Genomic DNA, 14021 nt, shown 5'->3' with positions numbered 1-14021 from the left:
AGCAATAAGGTTGATAAAAAATATTTATGTGTACTTGGGAAGTTATAATTTTTGATAGCTGGGCCAGGCATGGTGGCTCATGCCTTGTAATCTCAGCACTTTGGGAGGCCAAGGCAGGCGGATCACCTGAAGTCAGGAGTTCGAGACCAGCCTGCCCAACATGGCAAAACCCCATCTCCACTAAAAATACAAAAATTAGCCGGGCATGGTGGCGCATTCCTGTAGTCCCAGCTACTTGGGAGGCTAAGGCACGAGAATCACTTGAACCCGGGAGGTGGAGGTTGCAGTGAGCTGAGAATACGCCACTGCACTCCAGCCTGGGCAACAGAGCAAGACTCTGTCTCAAAAAAAAAAAAATTATAATAACAATAATAACTTTTTATTGATGGATTTATCTTCTCAGTTGTGCTTTCCTTGGATCAATGCATTATGAGTTATTCTGAAAACACCCTAAGGATAATGCCCTAGAGAGGTATAATTGCCAGAGTAACTTAATCTGAGATGAAAATAACATATTGATAACTGCAATGACTAACACGTTAAGGTGGTCTAGTTGTAACATCTATCATTCTCCTGATTACCAGGTTATTTTGACTAAATAGCTGGCCAAAGTTGGCATTTCTTTCCTTCTTAATTATGTCACGTACAACACTCCCAAAACTTGAAGCTCAGTCCAAAAGTATCCAGATAGTAGAGGATGGTTTTTTAATCCCTTGGTAAAAACAACCCCCTTTCAAACCTGACCCACAACCTGTCTGAGGTATCAAATATACAGATTTATACACTCATTTTACTAAGACTTATTGGGCTCCAACTATATGACAGGTAAATAAATAATGTTAAGTGTTGAGGATGCAAAAAGAAAAACGAAATTGTCATTATCTCAAAGAAGTTGCCATCTAAGCACAACATGCAAACAAATATAATACAATATAATAATAGAGTTATCCACAAGACAAGAACACAGATGAAGGAGTGGCTATGTGTGTCTAGGAAATGTTGGAGAAATATCACACAAAAAAGCTGAGATTTGAAGAATGAATTTTAAATTTACCAAGGGAGATACCTGAGAAAGCAGGTGATCTCAGAAAGAAAGAAGAGTATAAGCAAAAGCACACAGTAATGAAAACATTTTAAGCTCTGAGGACTACAAGTAGCTGGCTGAGGCCAAATCAAGAAAAATCATGTATACAGTATATATTTGGAATTTATTTTACAAAAGATATTGCAAGACCATCTCTGGGCTTCCTTCTCTTTCACCTATGCCATAATGGGGTACCCTAATGGGACTCCCCAGTATATGATGGGGAGTCTCTATGCTATATTAAAATATAATTGCATTAATAAGGAATATCTCCAGTCTCTTAAATCTATTTTTTAAAAAAACTAAGTGTTTCAAAACTCTTATTTTCAATAAATTAATGTTCCCACAAAATCATAGGATCTAAAAATAATCAAACTATAAAAACAGGTAGTATTTGACTCATGGTCAAAAAGCCTTTTTTCCTGTATAATGAATCATTAGTGTTTTAAAATTTTAAAAAGCCCTATAAAGGCTTATGATACTAATTTTTTTTTTTTTTAAAGATATCACCTCTTGCTCTGTCATCCAGACTTAGAGTGTAGTGGTGCAACGCCTGGGCTCAAGTCATCCTCCTGCCTCTCCCTCCCGAGTAACTGGGACTACAGGCATGTGCCACCACATCCAGCTAATTTTAAAATTTTTTGTAGAGACAGAGTCTCACTACATTTCCCAAGCTGGTCTTTAACTCCTGGCCTCAAGCGATCTTCCCACCTCAGGCCTCCCAAAGTGCTGGGATTATAAGTGTGAGCCACACACTTGGCCTATGATTATAATTTTTAAAAAGAAAATCTGACTAATCATTTCTCAAGCTGGAAATGAGAAAGAGTAATCACTTTTTCAAATATACACATTCTATTGGAAATCATACATCAAAGGGATCGTCATTCCTTTAAAAATAAGCAAATAAAACAGAAACAGGTCGTTTAACAATCATTCCTTTGGTACTCAAGTGATTATTTTGTATAATGTAAGAGTTAAAATTCTGAATAGTGATCGTCAAAAAGCATTCTACATATACATTATTTCAGGAAATCTCTATTATAAGAAAAGGGGGCTAGGCGCAACGGTTCACAACTGTAATCCCAGCACTTTGGGAGGCGGAGACAGGTGGATCACTTGAGCTCAGGAGTTCGAGACCAGCCTGGCCAACATGATGAAACCCCATCTCTACAAAAAATACAAAAACTAGCTGGGCGTGGTGGCACACACTTGTAGTCTCAGCTATTCGGAAGGCTGAGGCAGGAGAAACTCTTGAATCTGGGAGGCAGAGTTTGCAGTGGGCCGAGATCGTGCCACTGCACTCCAGCCTGGGCAGAGCAAGACTCTGTCTCAAAAACGAATAACAAAAAATAAAAAGAAAAGAGTTACCCTTGTAATTACTGACCTAAGAGAAGTAGGATTTGAAAACATCAAGCTTTTTTTTGGTAAGCCAGGACAATTAAGTAAAACTTAATGAAATAAAACTACGACCCATTAAAGACAGCCTCAATATGAACTTCTTTTTTCGGCTGATAGATGATACACACTTATTTAAATATCTTATTGTTTAAATGTGGAAAAACAAGAAATAAACAATTTATTCTGTAAAACTGAAAATTTTAAATTAAACTTTGGACTGTCAATACCATGTTTTCACTGATATAAAAATAGCTGTATACTTCCTTTATATATGAACTCAGAAGCTAAAAGCCAATGAAAATCAGAACATAATCCTAACCTAATTAAAACTCGTATGTTATTCCAGCTTATTGAATTGTGTATCATGAAGCATTTCACTAGAACCTAGCCACTGTTTGTAAACTGATAAAAATCCAGTTTCTTAAACTACTTGGCTGGAGATTAGATTCTGTGAGCCTAAAAGAATAAGTCATAATCTCTAAGATCCAGCTTCAAACAGCCAGCCAGGCCCATTCATACATCACTATATAACCTAAATTAATAGACAAAAATGTTTTAAAACATTTTTAGAAACAAATATAAAATATTAATATTAGAAAAGACTTTAGACATAATGACTCTCTTAATATATGAAGAAAAAGGCTAAGGAAAGTTTAAATAACTTGGTCAGAATGGTAAAAAAAAAAACCAACATATAAATCTATATATGCCATTATAGTAATCATAATACAGTTTTAAAATTTTCATGGAGCTCTTCTTCATTCAAAGACCTAAATATTAATGAAGTAAATTTCACATTGCAATAACACCAAGAAGCAGATAAAGGTAAGATAATGTGCCACTTTTCAAATTATTTCCTCTCAGTTCCAAATTTACCCTTCATTTTTATAGATTATGCAATGGAACTGAGTCCTTCAAATATTTTTCCTTTGCCAGTTGGCATGATGTAAGCTTTGTCAGTAAAAAGCACTGAAAGGATAATGCAGGAAAAAGGAGTTTGCTTCCTATCTCTAATGGGAGCTCCTGCAACCATGCACAGGTTTTCCAGTGCCAGGGTCTTCCAGTATGGGCAGTTTCCCCAACACCATAGCACCAGAGTCCTGCAGTTTCACAAGGGCCCACCTACTAAATGAACAGTGCAACACCCAACAGCTTCTCCTGCCTCATTTCCCCATGTCCCTAGACATTTTGTAGCATACTACTCTGATGAGAAACCTCTCCTTAAAAAGTATTTCTCAGTGCTCTAGAGAGAGGTGTTCCAGCAAGTTCCAGAGGGGAATTCCCAACAAGTTACACTAGCATGACATCACAGACTTCTCTGCCATCCAGTGAGTCATGACACCCTCTTCAATAAGGTCTAAATCTCAGCACTTAGCAGGGGGTCTCTTCTTTTGGGTGATTTATCTCAGTCCCAGGGTTAGTGGCGGTTCATAGTATCTGTTATTTCTGCATTTTATAGAGACCTCTTTATTTTCTAGCAGCCAAGCCTTGATTACTCCAATCTCCTGATATAGGTAGTAATTCTTTTTATTACACTTTCCCTATTGAAATTACTGTGTGGTTTCTTTGACTAGAACCTGACTGATACAATCACCAATACATGGTTGCAACTACCGGAAAAAATTAAAAGCTAGAATACATTTTTGGAATTACTATTAAAAGAATAGATGTTAAAAGACTTAAAGATGTAAGAAATTTGGGCTGGGCGTGGTGGCTCATGCCTGTAATCCCAACACTTTGGAGGATGAGGTGGGCAGATCACTTGAGGTCAGGAGTTCAAGACCAGCCTGGCCAACATGGTGAAACCCTGTTTCTACCAAAAACATAAAAATTAGCCGAGCATGGTGGCACACGCCTGTAATCCCAGATCCTTCGGAGGCTGAAGCAGGAGAATCTCTTGAACCCAGGAGGCAGATGTTGCAGTGAGTCGAGATCGCACCACTGCACTCCAGCCTTCCAGCCTGGGTGACAGAGTGAGACCTTGCCACAAAAAGGAAAAAAAAAAAAAGATACAGGAAATTTAAGACAATCAGGAGGGAAAAACGTATCATGTGAGTTGGGAGGCAGCTAGGAAATATACATATTCCTATTCTTAACTGGAACTTTAAATGATGCGTTGAATGTTTAAGATCTTACAAATTTTAAAATAACTATTTAGCCATATTTCTAAAACAGAAGGTTTCTCATTTAACTGTTATATCAAGTGTAAAGAACATCACACACTTTTCTTTTTATTACAATCAGTCAGCTGTTTATAGCTTTATCATTCAGTATCTAAATTTCTCTGAAACCATCCTTGGAAACATTCTGTGGATATAATAGAATGCTATTTGAAACAGTAATTAAAGTTACTTGAGAGTTAGAAAATTATTTAATTCTTAGATATCTCTTGCCTTCTAGTGGCTTATGGTAATTTTTTTCTTCATTGAAACCATTTTAATTTTCTCAGTACCTCAAGAACTATTCATACTGCAGTCATTTGGCTATTTTTGTCTTTAAAAGTTTTAAATGTAAATTTTCTTTTTTTTTTTTTTTTTAAAAGACTAAATTTCAAATTTTTAAGAAAATGAAACAATGACCAAAGTTGGCAGCTTTACCCACACTATTCTTCACATTAAAATAAATAACTTTTTAGAATGTTAATATATTAAGGTTACACATAAAAGTAATTTTCTCATTAACTCATACTTTATTTATGGCACATTTTCCCCCAAAAATGTTATTGAAATAATGTCACTTGTACCAATTATTAACCATTTAAATAAAGTATATTTAAATTTTCTAGAGCCCAAGGCTGAATACACTCTTCTATTTCCCTAAGTAATCTAAGAGACCCACATGTACCTAAGAACCTCTAAATTATACAATAAACCTCAGCAAAATAGGGAGGATATTCTATTATAAATGCCCATTCTACGATTGTTTGCAATTTCTTCATTTCTGCCTTCTTGATTTTTTTTCTCTCATTAAATTACAGATTTTTTAAACTACTTTACCTTTCTGCTGTAAGGATTACTAATTACTAATTTGGTGTCATCTGAGCCAGATAAAATATATTCTCCAGTGTCATTCCAACAGATTGTATTAACCTAAAAAGAAAGCAAAAAAGAAATATAAGCAAACTGGACATAAAAGAAAATATGCCACCTTTCACTCACCTGGTGGTACAAAATTTTTACCACTAATGAGGTTACATGTTAAGAAGTATTTAACATAGGGGTGTCCAATCTTATGGCTTCCCTTGGCCACAGTAGAAGAAAAATAATTGTCTTGGGCCACACATAAAATACACTAACACTAACAATAGCTGATGAGCTAAAAATAAATTGCAAAAAAATATCGTAATGTTTTAAGAAAGTTTATGAATTTATGTGAGCCACATTCAAAGCTGTCCTGGGCCTCATGCAGCCCACGGGCCGTGTGTTAGACAAGCTTGATTTAACAGTTGATGTATTAAAAAAACAAGCTTCCAGTTTCCAGTTCCACACGTAAGAAGCTTAGCAGTTGCCACTCCATCCTAACAACAAGTAAAAAGTTAACAGACTGTAAAATCAATAACTGATCTTGGATCCTTCAGAGAGGTAAGGACACAGGACAAAATGCTACCCCCTAGATTGGAGAGATGAACAGGTAAACACAAGGAGTCTTGGCTTACCGGAGCACAGACTCATGAGCAGAAACCTCTGTGAGAAACAGGGCTAGAGTAGGAAAACCTGAACTATAATTGATGAATTATTGGAGGTTCAGAAAGCGTTAAGTCTGAATGTTAAAAACTTCAGGGAAGGCTGGGCGTGGTGGCTCACGTCTATAATCCTAGCACTTGGGAGGCCAAGGCGGCTGGATCACCTGATGTCAGAGGTTCAAGAGCAGCCTGACCAATATGACAAAACCCCGTCTCTACTAAAAATACAAAAATTAGCCAGGCATGGTGGCATGCGCCTGTAATCCCAGCTACTCAGGAGGCTGAGACAGGAGAACTGCTTGAACCCAAGAGGTGGAGGTTTCAGTGAGCCAAGATCGTGCCACTGCACCTCAACCTAGGTGACACAGCAAGACTCTGTCTCAAAAAAAAAAAAAAAAACTGCAGGGAACCCAGTCATGGGGCGGGAGTTATGGTGCAGAGGGTGTTTTTGTGATTTGATTTTAACTTCAGAGCTCAACCAGATTTTCACAATAAATTTCAGATTAAAATCGTCTTGTACATCCAGCAGAAGGAAGGAAAAAGAAACCATTTTGGGTATCCCAGAGTACTCTAACGTTCTTAACAAGCTCTGCCCTCAAGAAAAGCTATTTCACCACAGCCTACCCACTGAGGGTTTATTAGAGCCTAACTGACCTAGGCAAACAGAAATACCCAATTCCAGCCTTCCACATTGGGGAAGGAAAATACGTAACTCCAGCCTAATCTACTAACCTGTTCCACCTCAGTTGGGAATAGGAGGTACTGATAATCCCTTGTGAAGCCCACAGTCTAGACGTATAGGCTCTTTAAGTGACAGACACCTAATCATAGGCCTGTAGAACACTTCCTCTCCTCCTACACTTTACCAGTAAATTCCTAAGGACCTATTTATACCATTACTTTTAATAAGTACTTCATGTCCAGTTATCAAGAAAAATTACAAGCCATACTAAAAGGCAAAAATACAATTTGAAGGGATAAAGCCAGCATCAGAACCAAACATAGCAGGACTGTTGGAACTGTAAGACCAGGAATTTGAAACAACTATGATTAGCATGCTAAGAGTTCCAATGGATAAAGTAGACAGCATGTAAGAAGAGATGGGCAATGTCAGCAGAGAGATGGAAATCCTAAGAATAAAAAGGAAATGTTAGCAATCAAAAACAATGTAACAGAAAGGAACAATGCCTCTGATGGGCTTATTAGTAGACTAGACACAGTTGAGGAAACAATCTCTGACGCTGAGGATATATCAATAAAAACCTACAAAACTGAAAAGCAAAAAGAACAAAGACTGAAAAAAAGCAAAACAAAACATAATGTCCAAGGAATGTGGGACAACTACAAAAGGCATAACTCATGTATAATGTGAATACCAGAGAAGAAGGAGAAAAGAACAGAATATCTGAAATAATAATGACTGATAATTTCCTCCAAATGAATGTCAGAAACCAAACCACAGATCCAGTAAGCTCAGAGAACAACAATCAGGATAAATACAAAAAGAACTACACCTAGGCAAGCATTTTTCAAACTAAAGAAAATCAAAGACAACAAAAAATCCTGAAAGAAGCTGGAGGAAAAAACATTATCTATAGAGGAGCAAAGATAAGAATTACATCCAACATCTCCTCAGAAATCATGTAAGCAAGAAGAGTGAAATATTTAAAGCAGTAACAGAAACAAAACAAAACAAAACCAACCTAGAATACTGTACCCTGCAAAATTATCCTTCAAAACTAAAGGAGAAATAAAGCTTTTCTCAGATAAACGAACATGAGGGAATTTGTTGCCAGCAGACCTACTTTGCACGAAATTATGAAAAGAAAAGGAAAATAAACATAGGTCAGAGACATATATCTACATAAAGAAAGAAGGAGCACTGAAGGAGGAATAAGTGAAGATAAAACACAAACTTTCATTTTACTTATTCTTAATTGAGCTAACAAATTATTTTATTGTTCAAAATAACAGCAACAATGTATTTGATCATCTATGCTTATATCTAGCACATATACAAAACTATGCTTATGAGTGCTTATAAATAAGTGAAATGAATAATAGAAATAGTACAAGGTATAAGATGGAAGATTTAAAATTATTTTGTACTCACACTCCCTGTGAATCATTATAGTGTTATTTGAAATAAAGTGGACTTAGATTGGTTGTATATGTATATTGAAAACTTTAGGGCAACTACTTACAAAGTTTAAAAAATAAGTGTAACTAATAAATACTAAGGAAGGCGAGGAAAAAAACTATATGAAATGCTCAATTAAAACCACAAAAGGGCCAGGCATGGTGGCTCACACCTGTAATCCCAGCACTCTGGAAGGCCAAGGTGGGTGGATCACTTGAGGTCAGGAATTAGAGACCAGCCTGGCCAACATGGTGAAACCCCATCTTTACTAAAACACAAAAATTAGCTAGGTGTGGTGGCAGGCTCCTGTAATCCCAGCTACCCGGGAGGCTGAGGCAGGAGAATCACTTGAACCTGGGAGGTGGAGGTAGCAGTGAGCTGAGATTGAACCACTCTACTCCAGCCTGGGTGGCAGAGTGAGACTCCATCTCAAAAGGGGAAAAAAAAAAAAAAAACCAGAAACAAAAAAAACACAAAAGGCAGAAGAATGGAAAACAAAAATAGGAACAAGGAACAAAGACAAAAAGCAGAAAACAGTAACAAATATAGGAAATACTAATCCAACTATACCAGTAATCCCTCTGAATGACAATAGTCTAAATTAAAAATTATTATTATTATTCTGGGTTTTTTTTGAGACAGAGTTTCGCTCTTTTGCCCAGGCTGGAGTGAAGCAGCGCAATCTCAGCTCACTACAACCTCCGCCTCCTGAGTTCAAGCAATTCTCCTGCCTCAGCCTCCTGAGTAGCTGGGATTACAGATGCCCGCCCGCCACCATGCTTGGCTAATTTTTGTATTTTTAGTAGAGCCAGGGTTTCGCCATGTTGCCCAGGCTGGTCTCGAACTCCAGACCTCAGGTGATCCACCCACCTCGGCCTCCCAAAGTGCCAGGATTACAGATGTGAGCCACCATGCCTGGCAACTTTTTTTTTTTTTTTTTTTGAGATGGAGTCTCGCTTCATCGCCAGGCTGGAGTGCAGTGGCGCTATCTCAGCTCACTGCAACCCTCTGCCTCCCGGGTTCAAGCAATTCTCCTGCCTCAGCCTCCCAAGTAGCTGGGATTACAGGCATGTGCCACCATGAGTAGCTAATTTTTGTATTTTTAGTAGAGACAGAGTTTTGCCATGTTGGCCAGGCTGGTCTTGAACTCCTGACCTCAGGTGATCGCCCACCTTGACCTCCCAAAGTGCTGGGATTACAGGGGTAAGCACCGTGCCCAGCCTAAAAATTAAGACAGAGACTGTCGGAGTGGATCAAAAAACAAGATCCAAATCGATTTTAAATATAAAGATCCATATGGATTATAAGTAAATGGATTGAGAAAAATATATCATACTAATAAAAATCAAAAGAAAACAGAAGTAGTTGCATTAATTTCAGACAGACCAGAGTTCAAAGTAAGAAAAATTATCAGGGAAAAAGAAGGGTATTTCATAACGATAAAGAGGTCAGTTTCCCCAAGACAACATAGTTTCCCAATACCTAACATGTATGTGCTTAACAACAGAGCATCAAAATATGTGAGACAAAAACTGATAGAACTATAAAGAGAAACAGATGAATCTAGTATGATACCTGGAGACTTCAATTCCCTCTATCAGAAACAGACAGACCTAGCAGGCAGAAAATCAGTAAGCACACAGTTAGACTCAAAACCATCAATTATCTGAATATAACGGACATTTATAGACTACTTCATTCCACAACAGCACAATATACAGTCCTCTCAAGCTCACGTGAAACATTTACCAAGACAGACCACACTTGAGGCCTTAAAACACACTTTATCAAATTTAAAAGAATAAAAATCAAACAGTGTCTACTCTTAGATCACAATGGAATTAAACTAAAATCAGTAACAGAAAGATAACTGGAAAATCCCAAAATACACACAAGTTCAAAATAACACATGGGTCAAAGAAGAAATCTCAAGAGAAATTTTAAAAGATTTTGAATTCAATAAAAATCAAAACAAGGCTAATTAAAATCTGTGAGATGCAAAAAAGTAGTTCTTAGAGGAAATTTTACAGCATTTCTGAAATCCAAAATGCTTTGAGCATCATGTGGCACTCAAAAAGTTTTACATTTTGGAGCATTTCAACTTTCAGATTTTCAAATTAAAGACACTCAACCTGTAGAAGATTCCCTGCTAATATCAAAAACAAGGCAAGGATGTCCTCTCTCACCACTTCATTTCAACACCATACTTTTAAGTCCTAGCTAATGCAATAAGACAAGAAAAGGAAGGAAAAGCAAAGGAAAAGTATGAAGATTGGAAAAGAAGAAATAAAACTGTCTTTGCAGATAACAAGATCATCTATATGGAAAATAAAATTTTAAAAACCCTTCTGGAGTCCGGGCACAGTGGCTCACGCCTGTAATCCCAGCATTTTGGGAGGCAAAGGAGGGCACATCACGAGGTCAGGAGATCAAGACCATCCTGGCTAACATGGTGAAACTCCATCTCTACTAAAAATACAAAAAATTAGCCAGGTGTGGTGGTGGGCACCTGTAGTCCCAGCTACTTGGGAGGCTGAGGCAGGAGAATGGTGTGAACCCGGGAGGCGGAGCTTGCATTGAGCCGACATTGCGCCACTGCACTCCAACCTGGGCAACAGAGCGAGACTCCGTTTCAAAAAAACAAAACAAAACAAAACAAAAACCCTCCTGGAACTAATAAGTGATTGTAGCAAAGTAATAGGATACAAGGTTAATATTAAAAAGTCAATTATTTTCCTAAATACCAGAAATGAACAAGTGGAATTTGAATTTTAAAACACAATACCATCACATTAGCACTCCAAAACATGAAACACTTAGGTATACATTGAATAAAATATGTATAAGATTTCTATGAGGAAAATTATAAAACTCTGGTAAAAGAAATCAAAGAATTAAATAAATGAAGAGCTATTCCATATTAATAAATAGATTCAATATTTTCAAGATGTCAACTCTTCCCAACTTGTTCTATGGATTCAATGCAATTCCTATGAAAATCTCAGCAAATTACTTTGTGGGTATTGACAAACTGATTTTAAAATTTGTAAGAGATGCCAAAGACGCGGGCTAGCCAACACATATTAAGGGAGAAGAACAAAGTTGTTCTTCTCAAGCTCACATGGAACATTTACCAAGACAGACCATATTTGAGGCCTTAAAATACACTTTAACAAATTTAAAAGAATAAAAATCGTACAGTGTCTACTCTTAGACCACAATGGAATTAAACTAAAATCAGTAACAGAAAGATAAGTGGAAAATCCCAAGATAGCTGACACTACCCAACTTCAAGACTTACTATAAGGCACCTGTAATCCCAGCACTTTGGGAGGCCAAGGCAGGCAGATCACGAGGTCAGGAGTTCGAGACTAGCCTGGCCAACATGGTGAAACCCCATCTCTACTAAAGATACAAAAAAATTAACTGGGCATGGTGGCGCGTGCCTGTAATCCCAGCTACTCTGGAGGCTGAGGCAGGAGAATCACTTGAACCCAGGAGGTGGAGGCTGCAGTGAGCGGAGATCGCGCCATTGCACTCCAGCCTGGGCAAGAGGCCGAGACTCCATCTCAAATAAATAAATAAATAAACAAGTAATAAAAAAAAATTTACTGTAAGGCTACACCAAATAAGACAGTGTGGTATTGGCAAAAGAACAGACAAACAGATAACTAAACAGAATTCAGAGCCCAGAAACAGATCCACATAAACACGATCATCGGACCTTTAACAAAGGAGTAAAGTCAATACAATGCAGCTAGTCTTTTCAACAAATGGTGCTGCTACAACTGGATATTCACATGCAAAAAATAAAAATAAAAATAAAATCTAAACACATAACTTACACCCTTCACAAAAATTAATTAAAATAGATCACAGACCTAAATATAAACACAAAACTATAAACCTCTGAGGAGATAACATAGGAAAAAAACTCAGATGACCTTGGGTATGGCGATAATTTATTAAGTCCAACACCAATGCAAGATCCATAAAAGAAATCATTGATAAGCCTGACTTCATTAAAATTAAAAACTTCCACCCTGCGAAAGACAATGTCAAGAAAATGAGAAGACAAGACAGGGAAAATACTTTCGAAAGACACATCTGATAAAGTGCTGTTATCTAAAATACATAAAGAACTCTTCAAACACTACAATAAGAATCTGATTAACAAATGAGCCAAAGGCCATAACAGGCACCTCAGCAAAGATACACAGATTGCAAACAAGCATATGAAAAGATAATCCACATCCTATGTTATCAGGGAAATGCACTACATACCTATTAGAATGGCCAAAATAGAGAACACTGACATCATCAAATACTGGCAAGGATGTGGAGCATCAGGAACTTTTATTAACTGCTGGTGGGAATGCAAAATTGTACAGTCACTTTGAAGGACAAATGGTGATTTCTTATAAAAACTAAACATACACAATACAGCATGCTCCTTGGTATTTATCCAAAGGAGCTGAAAACGTATGTCCACACATACACCTGCACACGAATGTAAACGTATGTCCACACAAACACCTGCCCACAAACGTTTACAGCAACTTTACTCTTAACTGCCAATTTTTGGAAGCACCCAAGATGTCCTTCAGCAGGTGAACGGACAAACTGTGGTACATCTACAGAATGAAGTATTATTCAGCTCTAAAAAGAAATGAGCTAGAAGCCATGAAAAGATAGAGGAAACTTAAATGTATATTACTAAGTGAAAGAAAACCAACCTGAAAAGGCTACATACTATGTGATTCCAATTATATGACATTCTGGAAAAGGCTTAACTATGGAGACTATAAAAAGATCAGTGGTCATCAGGAGTTTGGAAGGTGGGTGATAAATAGGCAGAGCACAGAAGATTTTTAAGGCAGTGAAACAACTCCACATGATACTATAATGGTGGATATATATCATTATACATTTGTCCAAACTCATAAAATGCCTGAAACCAAGAGTGAGCCCTATTGTAAACTATGGACTTTGGGTGGATTATGATGTATTAATATAGGCTCATAGCAAATGTACCACTCTGGTGGAAGATGTTGATAATGGAAAATGCTATGCAAGTACGTGGGCAAGGGATATATGAGAAATTCCCATACCTTCCTCTCAATTTTGCTATGAACCTAAAACTGCTCTAAAAAATTAAAAATAAAGCATTAAGTATTGACTGTCATTTAGTAAACACAATGTTCTGATATTTTACAATGAAATGGCTGAGCCACTAAGTTTCACTGTGTAAATTTACTTATTTGAATTTATTTAGTGTTCACAGGCATAAAACCAAATCACCTAAAATAAAACTAGAAAAACTTATTACAAAACTACAGTAACCAAGACTGTGTGGTACTGGCAAAAACAAAGACATACAGATCAATGTAATAGAATTAAGAGTTCGGAAATAAACTCTTCTATTTATGGTCAAGTGATTTTTGACAAGAGATCCAAGACCATTCAATGAAAGAAAAGTATTTTCACCAAATGGTACTGAGACAACTAGACAATCGCCATCAAAAAAAAAAAAAAAACCCTTGGACCCCTACTTTATACCATATAAAAATTAACTGAAAATAGATCAAAGATCTAAACAAAAGAGCTAAAACTATACAACTCTTAGAAGAAAACAGGTATAAATCTTCACGACCAGTGATTAAACAAGTTTCTTAAATACAGCACCAACAGCCCAAGCAAACAGCAAAAAGAAAATC

The 14021-nt window shown here is 37.0% G+C and overlaps 1 protein-coding gene across 20 annotated transcripts in view; it reads right to left on the bottom strand.

Annotated features, from left to right (window-relative positions):
* Positions 1-14021, bottom strand: part of DCAF6 (DDB1 and CUL4 associated factor 6) — a 139462-nt gene that overhangs the window by 103894 nt on the left and 21547 nt on the right. For 14 of the 20 annotated variants that reach the window (XM_063625099.1, XM_063625087.1, XM_063625097.1 and 11 more), the window contains exon 3: positions 5479-5571. The exons of the other annotated variants lie outside the window; for them this stretch is intronic. Coding sequence is in view for 8 of the 14 variants with exons in the window: in XM_063625087.1 (XP_063481157.1) it covers positions 5479-5571 (93 nt within the window). In the remaining 6 variants the exon portion in view is untranslated. The remainder of the gene's footprint in view (positions 1-5478; positions 5572-14021) is intronic. 20 annotated transcript variants of the gene reach the window in all.

The sequence above is a fragment of the Symphalangus syndactylus genome, chromosome 12 (assembly GCF_028878055.3).
Source record: "Symphalangus syndactylus isolate Jambi chromosome 12, NHGRI_mSymSyn1-v2.1_pri, whole genome shotgun sequence".
Taxonomy (NCBI): Eukaryota; Metazoa; Chordata; class Mammalia; order Primates; family Hylobatidae; genus Symphalangus; species Symphalangus syndactylus.
This window is presented reverse-complemented; position numbering and strand designations above follow the sequence as displayed.